The 21,630-nt window shown below is 38.0% G+C and overlaps 1 protein-coding gene across 7 annotated transcripts in view; it reads left to right on the top strand.

The window, feature by feature from the left end:
* Positions 1-21,630, top strand: part of SIPA1L1 (signal induced proliferation associated 1 like 1) — a 222,312-nt gene that overhangs the window by 167,725 nt on the left and 32,957 nt on the right. For all 7 annotated transcript variants that reach the window (XM_074824294.1, XM_074824293.1, XM_074824296.1 and 4 more), the window contains 5 exons: positions 1,845-1,948; positions 3,158-3,315; positions 7,095-7,671; positions 8,788-9,062; positions 12,392-12,670. In XM_074824294.1, coding sequence (XP_074680395.1) covers positions 1,845-1,948; positions 3,158-3,315; positions 7,095-7,671; positions 8,788-9,062; positions 12,392-12,670 — 1,393 coding nt within the window. The remainder of the gene's footprint in view (positions 1-1,844; positions 1,949-3,157; positions 3,316-7,094; positions 7,672-8,787; positions 9,063-12,391; positions 12,671-21,630) is intronic.

Below are 21,630 nucleotides of genomic sequence, written 5' to 3'. Positions count from 1 at the left end.
CCCCCTTTCCAGTTTTTTATAATGTTTTTATATGCTCTATTTATGAAAGATTATGTACAAATTAGCATATTTAAAGTTAGACAAGAAAAAGCCAGTAAGGAGTTACATTGATGTTTAGGTGACTTTCAGGTGCATCTGCCTCCTTCAGTGTGGATTGTAATTATCAGACAGAGGATAGAAGCTGCTGTGAACTGAGTTGCAAGATGAGATGATTCTCTTTCAGCTGTTGTGCTGTTAAAATTAGCATTAAAAAGAAAATATTTAGCAGTGAGCTAGTTTTTCATAATGGCAATGTTGAGTGCTGGAAAAGAGCGCCCGATCTCCTTGAAACTTTAACTGAGATTTCTTTGATAAGATTGTAGGAATCTTTTTCTTATTCCCATTTTATTCTATATAGATGATTTAGAAATGCAAATTCTCGGTGCAGCTATAATGTAGAAAACTTACTATTTCATTTTATGGGTGATGTTACGGTTTTTCATTTACAGCAAAGCTACCTCTATTTTATTATTTCAAATTTGACAGAAAACAAAAACCTTTTGTGAAAGCTTATACCCAAAATCTGGGTAAATAAACTGTGTATCTATGTTATTGTAAATGCCTCACAAATTCAGAGCTATTATCTCCTTAGTAACATCATCTCTCTGCCAATAAAAAATGCCAAGGTGTAGTATTTAACAGCTTTTAAAAATACATTGCTACAAATATCTGGGATTATATAATATACTAGCATGTTTATGTAACTTCAAATAACCAGGATGCTTTTTTCCATATATAAATCTATTTTTTTCATTTCTGCTTGAAAATGGGCTTTTTGTGCTGTGGACAGCAGTTACATTTAATAGAATATATTCACTACTTCAGCTTCAAATGTGTTACTACTTAAATTAATGGAACGTTTTTCAAGGTATCTCTTTTTTTTAAGAGAAGGAAAAAGTAAAAACAGAAGTTCCCAATTTGTCTGTATTCAAGTGTTGTCTTCAGCCAACACTTTGTAAAACTTAATAATATCCCCTCTTCTTTTTTTCTTTCTAAACTTCATAATCCTAGTTTTTATCATTTTCTCTCCACATGGAAGTCTCTCCATCCACGTATAATTATTTTTGTGGCCTGTTTCTGGATCCCTTCTCTTTCTTCTATAACTTTTAAAATAGGGTGGCCAGAACCCCAAACAGGTGAGAGTACCTTTGATTAATATACCAGCATCATAATGTCATTGTTGTGGGCTTTTTCCATCATCAGCTGTAAGCATGCTAGCATCCTATTTGGGTTTTTGACTGCTCCTGTCCATAAAGCACCTGTTTTAGTGAAGGTTTTATCTGACTTCATCACAGTTCATTTAGAGTCCTGATGTTTAAAAGAACCCATTCAGTTCTTTCATATATTGTGGGTTATATGTCCATTGATATTTAATTATGCATGAGATCATGGTATTCATTTGCAGTATCTTTCTACCTTCCTTTCTGGAGTCCTTTTCACATTCCTTACAGTTGAATTTCATTCTGATTAGCCTGAGATATTGGGCGGTGTCTGAAAATTATTTCAGACTTTGTTATCACTTTTCATGCCTAAATAGGCCTTCTTCAGGGTTTTCTGGTATGGATTCCCTATTCCTAACAAGTTCTTCATTGGGAAAAGTATGCAAAATTACATGTGCCATCTATGTGTCATTTGCTTTGGCAGGTGAATAAACTTTGGGTTTTTACTTGCAGACATTTCATCTAGGTTAAAGGATGAATAGCAATTCTTGTATTGGCTGATGCTTTTCTTTGATAGTAATGAAACTTTGTGTTTAAACTTTTTCTAAATGATGCTTTTATTTTCTCTTTTTTCTTTAACTGAAGCTGATTCAACGGGTACTCACTCTCTATACACAACATACAAGGACTATGAAATCATGTTCCATGTTTCTACTATGTTGCCATATACTCCAAACAACAAACAACAGGTAAGATGGCTCATGCCTATTTAGAATGAATTTTTCCTCCATCTCAAAAATAGCTGAACTATTGAATATTTGTGAGAACTTTCACTTTTTAATAGCAAAGACAGCACTTAGACTCAAAAGTATCAAAAGTAAATCTGTCCATCTCTGTGTCAGGAGGATGAGCAAAGCAGATCGTTGTAGGTACATCAGAGGTAGATTTTTCTCCAATAGGGCTGTTTTCTATTTAATTATGCATTATTTACTGAAACTTTGATGCAAATATACAATAATGTTAGTAACACATCTGTGTTACATAAATAAGAGTTCATGTCTTACTTGATGTCATTTTCATGCTTCTGCAGGAAAGTCCATTGCACGTTAAGGATTGCATTCAGCAGATTGTAATGTGCACAGAGTCAGAGGTGATGTGTGGGTGGTTAAGCATCCTGCACAGCACACAACATGAGACGACATGAGACAAAATCCCTTTTTTAGTTTCAATTTTTTTGTATTACACTGAAGAGCTGTGTAGGCTGACCTGCTTTGTTACTCTGAAGTACCTGGTCTTGTTAAATAAATTACCTGGTCTTGTTAGGCCATTTTGTGCATGATGTGTATGCATTTTACACTAGAAACAATGTTATTTTGTGTTTCTGCAAATAAAATAGACATTTCCTTTAACAATAACAGATAACACAGCATTCTTTTTAGTTTGCTTTTTTACACTTAATATTATACTACTTTGTAGTTTACCTTTCTCTTTTACTGTCGTCATGGATTTTTATTATCCAAGAAAATCATTATACCATGTCTTAAGGACAATGATGACTATTTTCAACTTGAAATAGAACCTACTTCTGGCTTGTAAAAATGTGTGCAGTGGGGAATGTTTCCTAGCTTCCATGTATCACTGATAACTCTGATACTAGCAGGTTTTGTTATTGTTTTTCCTCTTTGTTTAGCTTAACATTTTTCCTAACAACATCTTCCTGTATGCTACATATTGAAATGAAATAGCTATGAAAATGCCCATGCCTGAAATTCATTAGATGAATAACTAACATTCTGGTACTTGTCATATAAATCCTCAACTGTTTCAGTTTTCAGCCTGAAGTATCATTCAGAATAAAAAAATTGAGCAATAGTAATTTATAATAATGAGAAATAAATAATCAAAAATTGTGGAAAAACTGTGTTTTAACCTATGCATCTTTTTTTTTTTTGTTAAAGCTTCTGAGAAAACGACATATTGGAAATGATATTGTGACAATAGTTTTCCAGGAGCCTGGAGCACAACCATTCAGCCCAAAGAACATTCGATCCCACTTCCAGCACGTCTTTGTCATTGTAAGAGTGCACGGTCCCTGTACTGACAGCGTTTGTTACAGGTAGCTATTGCTAGTTTCACTGAAAACAGGAAATTTGAGTACAAAGGGAGGTATCATTCCTCTTTAAATTCTCAGTAGGGAAGCATAATGAAAGATAGGGATTGAGGAGATTTTGGGTCATGTGAATTTAGAACACTACTTTTAAAAGTAAATAGACACACATGAGTATGTAAAGGAAATGCCTAATGAGTAAATTAATGCTGTCAGTACGTGTGTACACACATACATGCATATCAAGTATTTGGGAGTGATATTAAAATTCTGTTCTTGCTTTCTTTTTATTCTCTTCATTAAAAGTATGCTAGAAGAGTATTTCTATTTTGATTCTTATGAATTCACTTTTTGTTCAGATAATTTGGTCATCTGAGCTTATGTTTCATTTTTGAAATTAAGGCAATGAAAAAGTATGACTAACCTCTCAGAAGCTAAGCTCTCTGAAATATGTTGTCTGAAATATCTTCATTTCTTATTTCAGTCCAACAAAGACATTTCAGAGAATTATGCAGCAAAAAAAAAATCTTAGTGTGACCTTAAAGTCAGTATGATTAAAATAGAAAATGGTAATTGTTAATAACATATAGTAAAGAATTGGAAGATGAGATTCCTATTTAGCATACATTTTTTTAACTAAATTGAAAGCATATAAAAATGTTTGAGTTACACTTCTTTTTATGATCAATGAAACTTTTAACCTTTGTTATATCCTGAACTCTTCATGTATTTTTATTTTTAAATGTTGACTGGTGTCAGCAAACTTTTCTAAAGCTACTTTATTTAAACTATGAAGCATCAGAGTAATGGATTTAGAGTAGTTATCTTGAAATTGAGGTAGCCTTAGAATTAACTTGTGAAATACAAATGTTCACGTAAGTGTTTCAGTCAAGTGCTTATTTAGAGGAAGAGCTAAGACTGCAGTATCTGAGATGGTGTATTCATGGTTTTCAAGTAAGTATAGTAGGATTTAAAGGATTTTCTGTCCCTGTAAGTTTTTGGTAAAGCTCACACAGCACTTCTGAAACTGATGCGGAACTTTGTACATGTATTAAACTCTCCTGGAGTAGGTGTGTTCATGTTGATACTCATTTTAAGGCAGCTTATTGATACATTCCACAGCTACATAATTTTTGTGGACATAGCCTGTTTCAGCTCTTATTCTGTACAGAAACTGATTTTGAAGTAAAGGGAAAGTCAGAAGTACATCCACAAGGGGTACAGATACATTTTTCCATTTGAATTGCATTTTACAAACATAAGAGAGAGATCTGATTTTGGTTATTATTTTAAATAATATGACTGCATATTTTCAATTTCTTCCTTTTAAAAGGCATGGGAAAGATTTATACTCGTTACACTAATAAATTTTAGATGTCTCAGGGTTCTATTTCTGACCTTCAGACTTCTGAATCGCTTTCATTTTTGAAGTGTTCACAACTACAAGGGCTGGAACCTTACTGGTTACTATATTAGTGAATAAAATTTGAGGATTTCAGCTATAGTGATGCTACAGGCTTAAATTTTAAAGGAAGGGGGAGCAAGTAGGAAAAAAATTGTGAGAGTGTCAGTGTTCACTTTGATACAGGAGACCACCAGAGCATTGTATATTCTGTGCACTGTCTTGAAGATTAAAATCCTTTTTCTTTTTTTGTCTTCTCGGTGCAAACACTTGATTTAAATTTATAGAATTCCATTGTGAAAAGTTTTTCTAGGAAACTTTTCAAAGTTAGTTGGACTTCTTTTTCATGGAATTATTTGGAACAGTTTCATAGATTCATAATTCTAGACAAAACAGGAAGCCATATAGCATAAAAATGTACTGGAATTTATATTAAAAACTACATAAGAGGTATAAAATCAAGCATTGTCTTGGCCAGTGATTCTTCCTCACAACTAAGATAAACAGTATTTCAAAAGTCTGGATTCTCTGTCAGCATCGTTCACTTTTTGAAACTTCTCTAGCATATGTTAAAGATTAAATTCTTATCCCTGTGATTCATGATGTTGAAAACCTAATCAAACAAGACGTCACTGGTAGTTTTTCATTACATCCAGTAATTGTGTTTAACACTTAGGCTTCTATCTCATAATAACAGGCCCTTTAGGACCATGTCATGGTTCAACCCCAGCTGCCAGCTGGGTACCACACAGCCACTTGCTCACTCTTCCCCCCACCTGAAAACTGAAAAATCCCTGACTTAAGATACGGGCTACTTATCAATAACTAAAGCATTGGTGTGTTACCAACATTATTCTCACACTAAATCCAAAACACAACACTACCAGCTACTAGGAAGAAGATTAACCCTATCCCAGCCAAAACAGTACAGACCACTGAAGATGATCAAGAGTCAGATGGTTGCATCATGAGCACCCCCTATTGTATACTGTTAGATATATTGGCATACATTTGAAGGAAATATGACACTCAATGATATCTTTCAATACCAGTTGCCACAAAATACAATTTTAAAGAAGCAAAATGACTAAAGCCAAAACAAACAAAAAAAACACCCCACCACCCAAAACCGGAAGATGTGGTTAAGAATTGGGTGACTTAATTTTTATTTTTACTGTTCCTGTGTGCCCACCCCACTGCACAAAAAAAAAAAAAGCTTTACTAGTATTTCTGCAATCTCAGTTATTGATTTGGCGGGGGGGATTTCTCTGATTATGTTTAAGGATTCAGATAAGTCAGAACAAAGTGTGAAGATAATACCAGCCAGTCTTCCAAATGAAACACCACATACATTTCTAGTGTGTTTAAGTTCCATCCTACTTTTCTTTATAAAACTACAGTACCATGATATTTTGGCCAAAATCAGTTAATGCTTTTGCAGATCTAGTTATAGATATGTGGTAAATCATATTTGGACTGTTTGTCACAAAACTGTTGCAGTACAGTTGTCAGTCTCCTCTGAGGACAGACTGCCAAGTGAATGATACTGGACTGGAATGGCAAATCTTCAGTGATGCCAAACAACTCTCATCTGCTCTGTATCAAAAGAGAATTGACCAGGCAGAATAGCTGAGCTTGTCAGCATTGCCTAAGGCCATCTTATTGTCCAGTCCATCGCTTGGTACGGAAACTAAAAGGAATTGTTGAAAAAGAAAGCATCTATTTCTAATATATGCCTCCAAACTTCTAAGAAACTTCTAGTATTTTTGGAGTCTGCTTCTGTCACTAGCATGCGATATCAGCTAGTGCAGTTTTCAATACAGAAATTTAAAACAATCAGTAGTGTGATGTGTATATATGCATTCAGTCACCATACAATTATTCTCACAGTGAAACTGGCCTTGTGAGGTGACTTTATTGTCTCTACCTTTTTAATGTGTCCATTTTATCTGTATTTCAAGTATTGGTCATACGCTTCATGTTGCTTTCAGATGAGCCTTTCAGCTTTAGGTAGCTAAATTATAAGCTAGCCTTTGTGATAATGTGTATTACAAATTTAACAAAATTCAGAACTGCCAGACATGAGTGATTACTTTATCAAAAAGCCATGATTTTGCACGTGGAGCTCCTTAAGCTGTGGTACTGAGGATGACTCAAAAATGCCTAGATGCAAAAATAAGTGGCCTTCTGTTTATACAGTAAGGGGGACATAATCACAGTGGCAACATTAAAATGTAAATATAGGCATATTGCCGAGAAAAAGAGAGGAAAAAATGAGGGCTTAAGGAAAAAAGGAAATGTATTTTCTGTATTCAAAAACTGTTGAATTTGCATATGGTGAAAGACTTTGCTTCTTCCTTATTCTTTTATTTATTTTTTTTTTTAGTGTGGCTGTGACAAGATCCAGAGATGTACCATCCTTTGGACCACCTATTCCAAAAGGTGTCACGTTTCCTAAGTCAAATGTGTTCAGGGACTTCTTGCTAGCCAAAGTCATTAATGCAGAGAATGCTGCTCATAAATCAGAGAAGTTTCGTGCGATGGCCACCAGGACCCGTCAAGAGTACTTGAAAGACTTGGCAGAGAAGAATGTCACCAACACACCTATTGACCCTTCTGGCAAGTTCCCCTTCATCTCGCTTGCTTCAAAAAAGAAAGAAAAGTCCAAGCCTTATCCAGGAGCAGAGATCTATAGTTCTGGTGCTATTGTATGGAGTGTCCATGCAAAAGACTACAGCAAGGGTATGGAAATAGACTGTCTACTAGGCATCTCTAATGAGTTTGTAGTCCTCATTGAACAGGACACAAAAAGCGTGGTGTTCAATTGCTCCTGTCGAGATGTGATAGGGTGGACTTCAACGGACACAAATATCAAAATATTCTATGAGAGGGGTGAATGTGTTTCTTTGGAGAGCTTCATCAGCAACATTGATGATATCAAAGAGATCGTCAAAAGGCTGGAGGTTAGAATGTGTTCTCTTGTTTGGTTCCCTTTCTTTACTTTCTTCTCTCGCCCTGCTGCCAAGTAAGGCTTCAGTTTAAGTATGCTTGGGATCCTTAAAACTGTTCTACTTGTTTATTGTTAAATCTGTAAGGGCTTCCCTGCTTTTATTTCTCAAAATCCAATATTGCTTTCACTTTTATCAGATATCAGCCAACTTCAGCTGGTTGTGTGTGTGTCAAAAATATCTCAGTATATTAAAAGGAAAAAACAAAACCCAGAGCTTTCGGATGCATAAATTGCTCCCACACAGTAACTACAGAAGTGTCACCTTATTTCTTTTCCTCATTTTCCTTCCCTTTCTCTGTTTTATAGGCTTGTTGTATCTTGTTTCAAATGAAGCTGTAATATCTTTGAGACTGATTTATTATGTTGCCAGCAGGGTGCAGTCCCAATCCCTATTGCAATGTTCAGATATTCTCTGAATGCATGTGATAAACTAAAAACGCAGTGAATCATGGTATCTGTCTATAAAACATCTGTCCATGCTCATTTTTTATCCAAGTTATGAAAGTGTGTTATGTTTCACTGTCTTTCCTGTAATTTCACAACTGTAGTTGTATAACGACCAGGAAAAAGGGAAAACCAGGCCCTATTAAATTGCTCTTGATGGTATTCACGCTCATGATACGTAGAAGAGTTGGCATAGACCCCAGTTTACTGTGCTTCATAGCGGCATGCCACCACATTCTGACTGAAAGTAATGTTGCAGTTTACTGAAACAGCTAGAAATGTAGAGTGGTTGTTTCGTTACTAAAGTGCAAAAGATAAAGTAGAGGTGTTGTGTAACTCCCATGTGTTTTTCTGTTGTGTGCTGCCATGCATCTTCTGAAATTCCTGTGCTTTCAGTAAAAATTTCAAGGAAGAACTTGGGTAGCCAGACTTTACTGAAAATACTAGTTTGAGTGACAAGACCCATTTCAGCTGATACGTACCCAGGACTGTTATATATATTCCTTGATCGTGTGCCACCATTGTCTTGGGAGTTGGTTGACTGTACAAAAATGGAGCCCTTAAACCTCTATTAGCGCTGACGGTCTCTCTGTGTATTAAATTCTGTCTTCGTTTCAATTCACAGCTTGTGACTAAGGGCTGTGAAACAGTGGAGATGACTCTGCGTAGGAATGGTCTGGGTCAGCTTGGTTTCCACGTAAACTATGAAGGCATTGTGGCAGATGTTGAACCCTATGGCTATGCGTGGCAGGCGGGACTGCGACAAGGCAGCCGGCTGGTGGAAATCTGCAAGGTGGCTGTAGCCACTCTAAGCCATGAGCAAATGATTGATCTTCTCAGAACATCAGTAACAGTGAAGGTTGTCATCGTCCCTCCGTATGAGGACTGCACACCACGCAGGTATTGTATAGTAGCTACCTTTGGTCTGAAATTGTATTTTGATTTGTGGGGTCGGGTGGAAAGAAACACCACAGAATAAGTGTTAACCTCCAAAACCCATGGTATAGTGATAATACAGCATCCAGTATTGTAAGATGAAAGAGGAGGGCAGGAAAACCTGCCCATATTCAGACTCCAGGCCCCACAAAATATTCACTGAATACCGTGGTTTAATAAAATGTTTGAAGAACCTCATGTACCCTTGAAATTCCATGGAATTTAACGTGGAAATTAAACAACTTTTTGTTGACAGTTGTGTGTTTATGAGACATCAAAATTAATTGTACATTTCCTTCCCTCCTTTCCCATTTGTTGGTAGTTTGCAATGTCTGTGGCCATAATTCTTGAAAGCTATGAACAGACTTACATTCTTCTACTTTCACAAATAAGAAAGGCTGCAAACGATGAGAGTTTATCAGAGGTATGGATCTGGCCAGAGAAATTGCTGCAAATTATAATTCTTCTTTACTTAGTAGCAGATCTTGCTGAATCTCTCTCAATTCCCATCCGTGTTAAGCCTGAGGCTTGTGTCAACTGTATTACTGCTTTTATAGGTTTAAAATGTTGATTGATCAGAAATAAGCAGTAATATGTGCTTTTTTTTCTAAATAGGACATTAAGTGCCTCCATTTTTCCTGAACTCACACTAAAGCTTGCTGTAAGTTTTACTGCTCCCATCTGAACTCTGCGGTTGTCTGTAGCATTCAGCTACATCACTAAATTGGATTCCCATGTTCCTGACATCCTGTATTAATATCTTGCAAATACTATATGATTAAAATGGAATGATCTTTAATAGACTAAATTTGCCTGCAGGCTAGCTCAAGGTTTTTATGCCAGATTTGCCAAGAAGAAGCAAGTACAGTTATGAAAGTTCGATGTTTTCCTTGCAGTGAGAGACTGAGAGAGCATTTTGCACTGCGGTTTTCTAATCAGGCAATATTTCTGTAGGGGTAGATGCTAAATCTTTATGTACTGAAGGTTGGGGCTGAGCTTAAATGCATATTTATTGCATTGATTTGAAATCGTGTTTTCAAGCAAAGACCTTGTACTTCCATAAAAGAAGAATCCGTGTTTGTTTTTACTGTGAACCATATTAACTCCTTTCGTAACTGGTAGCTAAACAGGCACATAGAGAAAAGGAGTTTTATTTGTCCTTTAGTTGTCAGTGGAAAATTGAATACATGTCAGAGATTAAAATGAGCAGTGGCATAAGGTCACCCATGAGGTATTTGGAAAGCTTTTGTACAGTATTTAGCAGCCCGAGCAAATGGAAAGTTTAGCTGCAATCATAGCAAAAGGATTAGAGCAGAAAAATCTGTGTGGAAAGCACAGATCCTATTATTCCTGAACTAAATTAAGTACAGCCAAAAGTAGGTTTAGCTTTAGTGGATCCAAACCCATAGTGGGAAGAGAAATTACTGCACTTTTTGAAATACGGTACTCAGCATCAGTGAGTTTTGTTGTTGTCCTGCAGTGAGTAAATGCTCATGGTGGATTATTGCCTAGTTATAAAATTTCATAAAGCACCTCTTTATCCTGCTTGCTGTATCCAAAATCATTTAGGTTTAGGAACTGTCTTGAATTTGTAGCTATCCTATGTATATTACTAGAGACTTGACTTAAATCTTTGCACAAAGCAATTTCTCTTTTGGCAGTCAGTTTTCCATAATTGGAGTCCTTCCGTTGTGTCCTCTGGAGGTCATTTAGTATTTCTACTATAGTAACTTCTACAAACCATAACTAAGAGGAAGATCAGTTCTGCATGGTATAGTACAGTCATATGAGAAGCAGTCCCTATCCTAATAAATTGATTGGCATGAAGTTGGAGGAAGAGCAGGGATGCAGTTAGATAAGGTGACATGCCAACAGGCAAGTGTACAAGGTCAGTAGCAGGTATGAAAATATATCCAAATACCCTGATTCACAATCTAATGCCCTACAGAGGGCAGGCCTTGTTATGGTTATATCTCTACTAAAAGGCGGTCATTAAAACACTGCCCCTGAACTCATTTAGTGGACTGATTGCTGACCTTCAAGTTAAGGACACAGCAGCAAGAGGAAATTGTGTTTTCTTGCTTCTTAAACTGTAACTATGTTTGCAAAAAAAGAGAAACCCAAAGTACTCAAGGATATAATCACTAGGGAAGGAATAGCAGGAGACGTGAAGAAAAAGTTAAAAACAATAGTATCGAGATTTTTGTTAGGTTGTGAGTGGACTTTGAAAACGAACCTCCGAATCGTCCCCATCTACCATGCAGTGGTTCACATCAGGGTGGCCCGGGAGCACACAAACGTTTCCTTTCAGCTGAAGCTGAACTAGATGTGCTTCCGAAGCACACCTCTGCCTTCCAGCTGCTGATTTAATTTGCAGGTCAAGACTAGAGGGTAGGCCAAAGTAAAACCACAAAATGGTTTCATTTTGTCTACTCATATGAGGCTGCACAACTTGCTGATGTCAGCATAGCCAGATAACAGGTTATCTGGTTTGGTTTGTATTTTATCTGGGAAGAGATACTGATATTTCTCAGTACTAATGGTGTAATCACGTAGAGGAAGAGCTAGAAGTTGAAAACTTTGCACTGATTGTTTATTTTTCCTTCCCGTTAGATAATGATGTGTGTAGATAAGTAATCACAATAAAAAATTCACTTAAATAGATGTATATACATTTGTCAAATTATCCTCACTGGAGCTGAAGGTCACATCTACTTTCCAAATCTCTCTTTTTAAATGTATGCAGAAGTTCACACTGCAACTTACGTGGACTGCGTTAGCTTATGTTTTGCTCCAGGTTTTTTTCTGTCCTGTTCCTGTACATCCTTAGGAAGCAATGGGCATCTTTTGGGTTTGGCATCTACAATTTTTAGCAAGTGTTTTGTTTTCATAATGTGCAAATTTACCAACTGAGATACTCCAAAGCCAAAGGTGTTTGAAAATGAAGTGTAATGCATTATTTCATGGGAATCTTGTCTCCATTGATGTCTGTGCATCAGAAAGATTTCTCTCAAAAAGAACAAACATTTCGGGTTTTATTTCTCTGGGTGTAGGTAAGTTCTAAAACCCATCACTTTTTTAAATTAGGAAGAGGGGAGGTATCCTTGAAGCAGATTTTTTTGCTTTTATAACCCAGTAATCAGATGAAGAATGTTAAAATTTGTTAAATATATGTGTCTAAAAAGCCAAATCTTACATTTACTGTTTCATAGAATTGATTCAGCTTCTGCCTTCAGATTTCTATCCTTGTGAACATTTATTTATAGCAGCATGTTAAACTTCTTCATTTCCAGGAGTTCTTCAGAAAACTACCGTATGCCAGTGATGGAATACAAAGTGAATGAAGGAATGTCGTATGAATTCAAATTTCCCTTCAGAAATAATAACAAATGGCAACGAAATGCAAGCAAAGGACAGGGACCTCATGTGGCTCAGGTACCATCCCAAATACAAAGTCCAGTAACATCTAGGATTGGCTCTGGGAAAGGAGAAGGGAAAATGCCACCCCCAGAACGAGCAGCCAACATCCCCCGAAGCATTTCTAGTGATGGGCGCCCGTTGGAGAGTCGGAGGTACGTGTCTTGTCATTGCTGCTCAGCATCTTGTCTGGAAAAAAGCACGCTAGACGTATCTAAGCATCTGAAAACTGCTTTTAATCTTGGTTTTAATTAGTCAAAAGGCAATATGAATATGGGCGAAACATGAGCCAAAAGGAAATATCTTTCCTGGCATGATTAGCCGCAAAATGAAGTGTTACAGGATTGTTAGGCTATGTGTCCCTGTGTTGGATGGTATTCTAGAACTGCTGCATTGTTATTTAAGTTTTAAATTAGTTACAATCAAGGTTTTAGATCTAAGTGTTCCTGAACTTATGCATTTTGTAGTAAATCAGAATGTTAGCTTGTTTTATAGGCTTGTTGGGATCACGTAAAGCTCCCAAGGCAGAAATAGCATCTAACGGGGTGTTTAGCAAGAGAATTCTAAGCAGCCCAAAAAGCAAATTTATGTGATTGGGGAGTTTTCAAACTTTTTAGGCTAGAGATGAGATTGCTTTAAGTTTGCATTTCTCCAGGGTGGTTTGGGGTTTTTTGTGGTTTTGGGTTTTTTTTAAACAAGAAAGAGATTATAATTAAGATAAAGGTATCAGGCACATCCTGTCACAGTATTTTCATTCTTCCATGGAAAAAGATGTATTTGATAGTATTCAAATGAACTGTCATTGTTTCAATTATCTATACGAATCTGTCACTGTCTCTGCATTTACAAAGAAATCTGTTGAAGGAAACAAGCTTGTAGCTTGTATTTCTTCTTTTGGACAATTCCTTTTAAAAAAAAAAAAGTTGTAGACAGATTCTGATCATGCTTTACACTGCTGAAAAATATAAAGCAGTGAAAATAAGGTGTATACTATAGAAAATTTAAGACGGTTCTAATGAATTAACTCAAAACATTTTTCACATCCTGAAGAACTGGGGATTTAAAAAAAATAAAAATGTTCAAAGCTGGTACAGCCAAGACCAAAAAACTACCAAGGTGAAACTGAAACTTCTGTGTAGGACACCTTGTTAGGAAATCATAATAGTTGGTAAGGACTTAATTTTCTTACTTTCTTTTTCATTAGACACTATCTATCATACTTCTGCACTCTAACTGATTAGAGAGTGCCTCCCCAGTTGTAGCTTTCTGTAAGTTGAATATATGTATACTTAAAGCTCCCATCAGTGCGAGTTGCAAAAGAAAATTTGTGACACTGAGAGCACTAATAATTTCTAACAATCTAGAAGATTGTGGAAAAGGTTGCAGAAGCCAGTGAGACACTGGACTTAGCTCTCTAATGGTATATTTGGACCAACGTAAGAATTGCATGGCTTCAGGCCGTATCTGCCTGTTACAGCTGAGGACAGGCAGATGCTGAATTTGAAAGGAATAGGAGTTGGAGTGTTGGGTGTTTTTGCTCTCTCCAGTGCTGTAGAATCTCGCTCTGTAATTATGGAAGGCATAGTAATACCTGGGCAAAGTTTAAGGCAGTGGCAGAAGATCAGATTCAGTTGAGTTGCTGGTTTTTTTCAGACACTTCCATCTTTTCATGGTATTAACCAGCGGTGGGTTGACCCTGACTGGATGCCAGGTGCCCACCAAAGGTTCTCTGTCACTACCCCCCTCAACTGGACAGGGGAGAGAAAAATATAACAAAAGGCTCATAGGGAGAGATCACTCAGCAATTACCATCATAGGCAAAACTGACTTGACTTAGGGAAATCAGCTTAATTTATTGCCAATCAAATCAGAATAGGATAATGACGAATAAAACACCTCCCCCCCACCCCTTCCCAGACTTTACTCTCGATTTCTCTACCTCCTCCCCCCACCAGTGGCACAGGGGGACAGGGAATGGGAGTTGTGGTCAGTTCATGACCCGTTGTCTCTGCTGCTCCTTCCTCCTCATGGGGAGGACTCCTCACACTCTTCCCCTGCTCCAGTGTGGGTCCTTCCCACGGGAGATAGTCCTCCACAAACTGCTCCAGCATGGGTCCCCGCAGGTCACAAGTCCTGCCAGCAAACCTGCTCCAGCCTGGGCTCCTTGGGACCACAGCTCCTGCCAGGAGCCTGCTCCAGTGCAGGCTTCCCACGGGGCCACAGCCTCCTTTGGCACATCCCCCTGCTCTGGTGTGGGGTCCTCCTTGGCCTGCAGGTGGGTATCGGCTCCTCCGTTAACCTCGGTGGGTGCAGGGCACAGCTGCCTCACCAGGGCCTGCACGGGGGGCTGCAGGGGAATCTCTGCTCTGGTGCCGCCTCCCCCTCCTTCTCCACTGACCTTGGTGGCTGCAGAGTTGTTGCTCTCACATATTCTCGCTCCTCTCTCCGGCTGAAGTTGCTGTTGCACAGCAACTTTTTCCCCTTCTTAAAAACGTTATCCCAGAGGCACTACCACCGTCACGGATGGGCTCGGCCTTGGCCGGCGGCGGGTCTGTCTTGGAGCCGGCCGCATTGGCTCTGCCGGACACAGGGAGAGCTTCGAGCAGCTTCTCACAGAAGCCACCCCTGTACCCCCCCAGCCTCCAAAACCTTGCCACGCAAACCCAATATGTAACCAAAGAGTTTTGTCTCCTGTCTGCAGCTGGCTGTTGCACACCTCATGTGGAGGAGCATGAGCATCTGGCTTTACTGAGAGACAGGGTGTTATTAACTGTGTTTTTCTTGTGCATAAAATCCTCTGTGGGCAAGATCACACACCTAAAGCATCCAAGACTTATCCAGTCGCTGGATGCTTCTGGGGGGGGTTATGGCCTGACAAATGTTTGTGAAGTGAAAATTACATTTCCATATACTCGGTATTTGTTTTCAAAAAATGAAACTTTTGACTTTCCATTTCCTTAATTTTCAAGGCATGTGGCTGGGGTTTTTCATCTCTAGACATCCTTTTAAATATTTTTAAAATTATTCTTCAAAAAGGGTTCTCTTGGATCTTTTAATCCTTAAAAGTGTATTATCAATTTAGCTTTTAAGTTTGGCTGGGAATTTTTTTTGATGCCTGAAAAATGTCTTCTCTCTTATCTTTCTGGTCTGCTAAACATGTTAGTCTTGGCTGGATCAACTTTAAATATAACAGCAGCTGCATAAGGTTAATGTGTTTCCAGTTAAAGTGAGGAAAAATAAGTTTTTGTCATTTTAAAGGAATACAGGAGGTGAAAAAAAGCTCACTCTGGGACTCATTTGCCTTTTCTCTGCATGATAAGAGAAAGCTTTGCTTTTGGGAAAGCTCAGGTACTTCTATTCTTACTGTTTAAAATCTCTAAAATCAACAAAGATGGGGTTTTCATAGCCCTCTTAGCTATTGTCTCATTTAATTTTTTCCCCACTAACATTCATACTTTCCATAGCATAAAGATCACCTCTCGGGAGGTGCTGGAATCTGTGCATGTTTCTGGTGCAGGTAGCAGCGATGCTGCTCCGCTGTGCTTTGCTCCCTACGATTTGTACTTTGCTGAGCTCTCGGTTGGTTGGAGAAATGGATGACCAAGGGGTAACCTGGTGATATGGGTAGCAGGATCTATATGGTGGTCCCTGTGATCCAGCAAGGGCCCTCCAATTAACAGGATTATAAATATGACCCCACCGGCTACTTCAGTGTCTCTTTCTCTGCAGTATTTATGTTCTATACAGAAATTTTAAGGGATTTTAGAAGAAAACGCCTGTCATCAGCAAAGCAGTACAGCTAACCTATATTTCCTTACTACCATTAGAGCTTTGCTTTCACAAAGAAAGTACTGCCTAAGTGTCAGTGAGGCTGGAAACACCTATGAAGGTCAGCATCAATAAGTAATTTAAGTACTAAATTATAGCTGTAACCTCAATTTTGATCTTTGGTTGTGGTTTAGATATCTCTAGCTACCACTAGCATTTCTGCAGTGCTGAGCTGCAGTTCAGGCTTGCTGATGTTTGACTGATCTTAATACTTAGTTGTTCTGAGACTGGAGCTGGCATTTATCCCTCTGCGCTCCTGCCTTTTGATTGCACATTCTTTGTTTACTGAGCTGGGCGCAATGATGGCATATCTCATCTGCCGCTAAGAAACAGCAATCTGTAGTTTGTGATCTGTGTTTTAAGGGACATGGCAGCTGAGAAACCCCCAGTAAATTGATCCATGTGGCCCTCTGAGCTCTGCATCTGAGATGATTTTTGGAACTAGCGCTGATACCGTGGGACCACAGAAGGTTGGTACTGTCGTTAGCTCTAGCTCCAGCAGGTGGGATTTCAAAGAATGATATAGAGGTATTATAATATTTCTGACGCATCAGACCTGACATGGGACTTATTTTAATGGTCAGCAATAAATCCATGACTTAAATATTCAGGTTTTCCTGAATTAATGTGAGGGATTTAAACAAAAACAGCTTAACAGACAAGCATTTCCCTCTTTGAGTACAAAGTGCTCTCAGAGTACAGAGAGTACAGGTGTAACTTTTTGAATTACCTACTAGTGATAGTTGACTGATGATCACTTTTTATAGCTAGAGTCTCTATGCATACTGAATTAAACAAATTTATGTTTTTTACCGTTGTTGATATTTTCACTTTAGTCCTTCTAACTATAGTAAAAGTAAATAAAAGATGCATTACCAGTCCTGAGAACAGGAGGATTTCACTTCATGTAAATAAAAGCCTCCCTATGGAGACTGCTATTGTAGGTGGGAGAGTAGCTTGCTTGACAGTCCCCGATTCTGAGAAGGCAGACAAATGCCCAATCCTGTGCCTAACCAGCAGAGTATGTAAATTTGCCTTTATTGAATTGTCTTCATGTACCCATCTCACTAGCTTATACTTAAATTCTCCCTGGTCCTCATAGTATCCTCGGTCCTTCAATGTATTAATGGTGGATGCGCATATTTGTAGGCAGGAAAAATAACACGAAACTTTATGAATCTTAAAATAAATCTCTAATGTTACTGCAACATTAAGACTGGAAAATCTAATAATATAAATGCAATAAATTCAAAGTTATGGCTTCTTTCACAACATTAAGTAGTCCACACGGGACACTACATAGCCTATAACCCAGAATAAATATCAGAGTGATACATTAAGGAAAAGAACAATAAACCACATATATGTGAAGTATGCCAGAGCTAATGTCATTGGAGAAGATGTCATTTTAGAGCTTGGTTCCCCCACCCCCTTCCCAATTTTCAGTTTTTATTTTGTATACTTGGTTTCCAGATTTTATTAAGAAAAAACTTTGCCAGGAAAGGAAATGAGATAGTGTTAGATGGTAATCTCTTCTTAAATATCATAAACTGTAAGCAGTCTTAACTAAAACTTGATTCAGCAAATGTTTGAAAAGTGCGAAAACCAGTGAGCAAAGCATGCTGCTGGACTTGTGCACTTCAGTGTGCAGTTCAGTACTGTTCTGGATGAAAGCTCAAAGCTCTAACTAGAAAATTTCTGAACACAGTCAATATTTTGACCCCAATGAAAAACTGAATTACAGCATGACTGCAGTCAAATACTGGCTGTAAAATTCCACAGTATGGAAGTGTTAGAACAATATTCCTTAAGACTGGCTTTAAGTCTTATTGAGGACTTTAGAGCACAGCCTTGCCCTGAAACTTCAATACTGCTTTGAACAATGCTTGTGTGTAATTGGTGACAGTAACTGTGCTAGTAGCAGTTTATAGGTTAATTCCTGCAGATAGATTCTAGTTTAAACTGTTCCCATGTTATATAAAAATCCTAATGTGCTGCTGCTTAGCTTGGATCGGTGATGTTTTTCCTAACATAAACAAGCAGGTGTCTGTGCTCATCTTGCCACCTGTCAAGTGAGCATTGTAGCATCGGGAGCGAGCATTGCCTGCCTCACAGGCTTTGAGGATTTGTTATTTTAAAGTTTTCAAAATGTTCTTCAAATTAAAATGTGTACTAATGTGAGATTACATATTATGCGTTCCTTACTGGTGCCGGGACCTAGAGCTGGACCTAGCAGTGGAAAATCAAAGGTTTGCTGGCACACCTGGCTGGATGGCCGAACTCCTGAGTTCCAAAAACATCTGAGAAGAGCTGTGTCATGTCAAGAGTTGGTGTCTCTTGTTTGACGGTGGCCATCAGCAGGGACCAGGGAAAAGCATAAGAAATGCTTACAAGTGTAAAGGAAGGCTCCTGAGCAGGTCTGACAGCCTCCCAGCTGGCTGCTCCTTGAGATGGCCTGGAGCCCAGGCACCTTGTTCCATGGTGTTCAACAGCTGCGGACGGTATCTCTTCACCCAGGTGCCTGCTCATTGGTCTTGTGATAGTTGAGGTCTCCTGCTTATTTTTTTGTCATGAGGGATAATGACTAATCATTGTTTGCTCAATTCAATATAATTCATGTTTGGATGGATTGAAGCAGATATGATAAAATTCTGTATAATCCATGGGGCCGTATAGCTTATTTAGTGTTTCTTCATACGGAAACCATTCTGTACTTCTGGTTGTCCCGTTGCCTATCTCTGTATCTTTTCTTGTTATAATACATGTTTTCTGAAATGCGATGATGAAATTGAAGAATATTTGAGAAGGTATACTGTGTGATGGGAGAAGGTACAATATGACAGCATAATTGCATTTTCTGTTTCATTTGCTATCCCCTTCCCCAAGCTGATGTTCTTTTTTCCTTTTTGAATGGTTTGGTTTCCTTTTTAACATGAGAGCATTGAGTCAGTGTTTTCAGAGAACTGTCACATCTTGCAGTGTTATTAGGATGGCAAAAATCAAACGCATGGAAGGTAAGCATGCCAGAATTAAGATTTGCTGTGCAATTATATTCAGAACTCTTGTGTAACCATATTTTCTGATACTTCCTTTGGTTAAATTATGAGAATTTCTTTTAACAGAGGACATCTGCCTCATTCAGTTCACACAGTGGATGCAGCTCATTAAAGAAGAGCTATTTAATATTTTATTTTCCTCTTCATTACTCCATCCCTTATTTACTGGATGGTATTCAAATCCTGCTGTAAAGATGCAATTACTAATTCCCCTCTAAGCTTTACAGTGGCGCCCATTACTATAGTTTTTGAATGCTTCATGGGTATTAATTAAACTTGATTTTCAAAACTCTTGTGTGAGAAGAGATGTCTTTGGCCCTCTTCAGATTAAGAACAAAGGTAGAGAGAGAAATTATGTTCTAATCATTTGCTATGTCTTATTTTGGGCATCTCATATTTGGAAGTGTGCCCAGCATTGTTAATATTTTATATATTCAAATTACAGCTTAGTTGACTTCAGCTGCTTTGGTAAGTTTTCAGCTCAGAAGGAAATCAGGGCTTGAAATGAAATAAGGCCTGTGAGAAACTTGCAGTTGGTGACAATGAATGAAAAATTTTCTTTAACAAGTATGCCGGTGGTCACGTTGGAGTGCTGCAGCAAGCGCAAGATAAGAATTCAGTTTGCTAAGTCGGCACTGAAATGCCTTGACTAAAAGGCCATCTTTTCTCCTCTGCCAGCCGGCACCGCCTCCACTTCCAAGCTGCGCAGCTCTTGCAGGAGAAGTTACAGCACAAAATAAAACTACGTGGGGCAGAGGTCCTAAGGGAGGAGGCACCTCTGTATGATCATACAGTTACAGAGTGCCTTAGGCCATAGGCACCAAGCGTGCTAGACTGACATTTTTCTTATGATGTGTATATTACATACCTATGCATACTGAAGATGTGGGGAAAATTACAGCTAATGACATGGAAATTAATTTATTAAGAGCAAGATGGATGCTTTCGATGTCAGTGTTGTCATACTAAACAAAATAAACGTATGCCCATCCCACTCACTGCTGTCACAGAAGGTGATTTTCCTCCCATACTTGGCAAGACTCAACCAGTCCTTTCAGGATGAACTAGATCTGTTAGAACTAAATTATGCATGGTATAATCCCAGGTCAATTGACTGCAGTGTAATTGTATCTGTGTAATGCAATGGACGCTTGGCCTATTTTTAAATTCAGTTGTGGGACTCCTGCACTTAACCATTTTGGAATTTCTTCTTAAAGCTGTCTTTTGAAATAGATAATAGCTTGTTTTAGTTTGGGTTTTAATTATAAATAAAAGACAAGCACAGAATATCTTAACTGTAGGGACATACTACTAGCACAATACTCCTTTTGTCTTGGGAAGTGCCTTTCATCAGTAGATTTCAAAGCAGCTCAAAAAGTCAATTTGAACTAATTTACTTTATTTTGTCTTATTTATATGTTTCACATAAAATGAAATGTCTTTCACTATTAATGTTTTTTAATGCTATTGTGAACTGTACCAACAAAATGTATTGCTGCTTTAAATAATAGGATGTCCTACCTGACTGGTTGTTCACTTTTGTTGTTCAGACCACATTTATAATGCAATTTTGTTTGCCCTCAAGGTCTTTCATCTTTGTGAATGAGTTATAACTCTGTAACATAGTTCTGAAATCTTGACATTCCTTCTGAACAGCACTGTCACTTTTTGGTAAGGCATAGGAAGTAAAGAAAAGGCGTATCTGAATCTGAAGTGAAAATGTAAGCATTTTCCAAAAGGAAATCATTTTACAGAAATTATGCAAGAAGTAATTTGTTTCCTTGCCATAAATTCTAATTTATTATTGGGGAAAAAAGGTCATACTTATGCTCTGCAAGCATAACTGAGTTTAAATGTGTCTGCCTATGTAGGTGAGTGAATGCTATTGAGAGCACATACTTTTGTTGGCTGAACTTTTTTTTTTTTCTAAGAGTGCCACTGGGAAAATGAACTGCTTGGCTCATGGCTCCCCAAGTTTCCAACTCTTAAACTGTGTTCTTTGCAATCAAATATTCAGAATTGTTGTTTGATAAAAGTGAGATAAGCTAAATTCAGTTCAGTAGGCAGAAGGGAATTACTGACTTTGGTATGGTACTTGTGATGGTCAGGTGTTAGATCATTCCTTTCTTGTCTGGGAAGGAGTTACTGTTAGTCATATGTGCTTTATGAAATTCCAGAGGATCAAGATGTTTGGTCCAGTCCTACTGCTCTTTTAAGATTTTGTTAGTTTA

The sequence above is a fragment of the Strix aluco genome, chromosome 4 (assembly GCF_031877795.1).
Source record: "Strix aluco isolate bStrAlu1 chromosome 4, bStrAlu1.hap1, whole genome shotgun sequence".
Classification (NCBI taxonomy): domain Eukaryota; kingdom Metazoa; phylum Chordata; class Aves; order Strigiformes; family Strigidae; genus Strix; species Strix aluco.
This window is presented reverse-complemented; position numbering and strand designations above follow the sequence as displayed.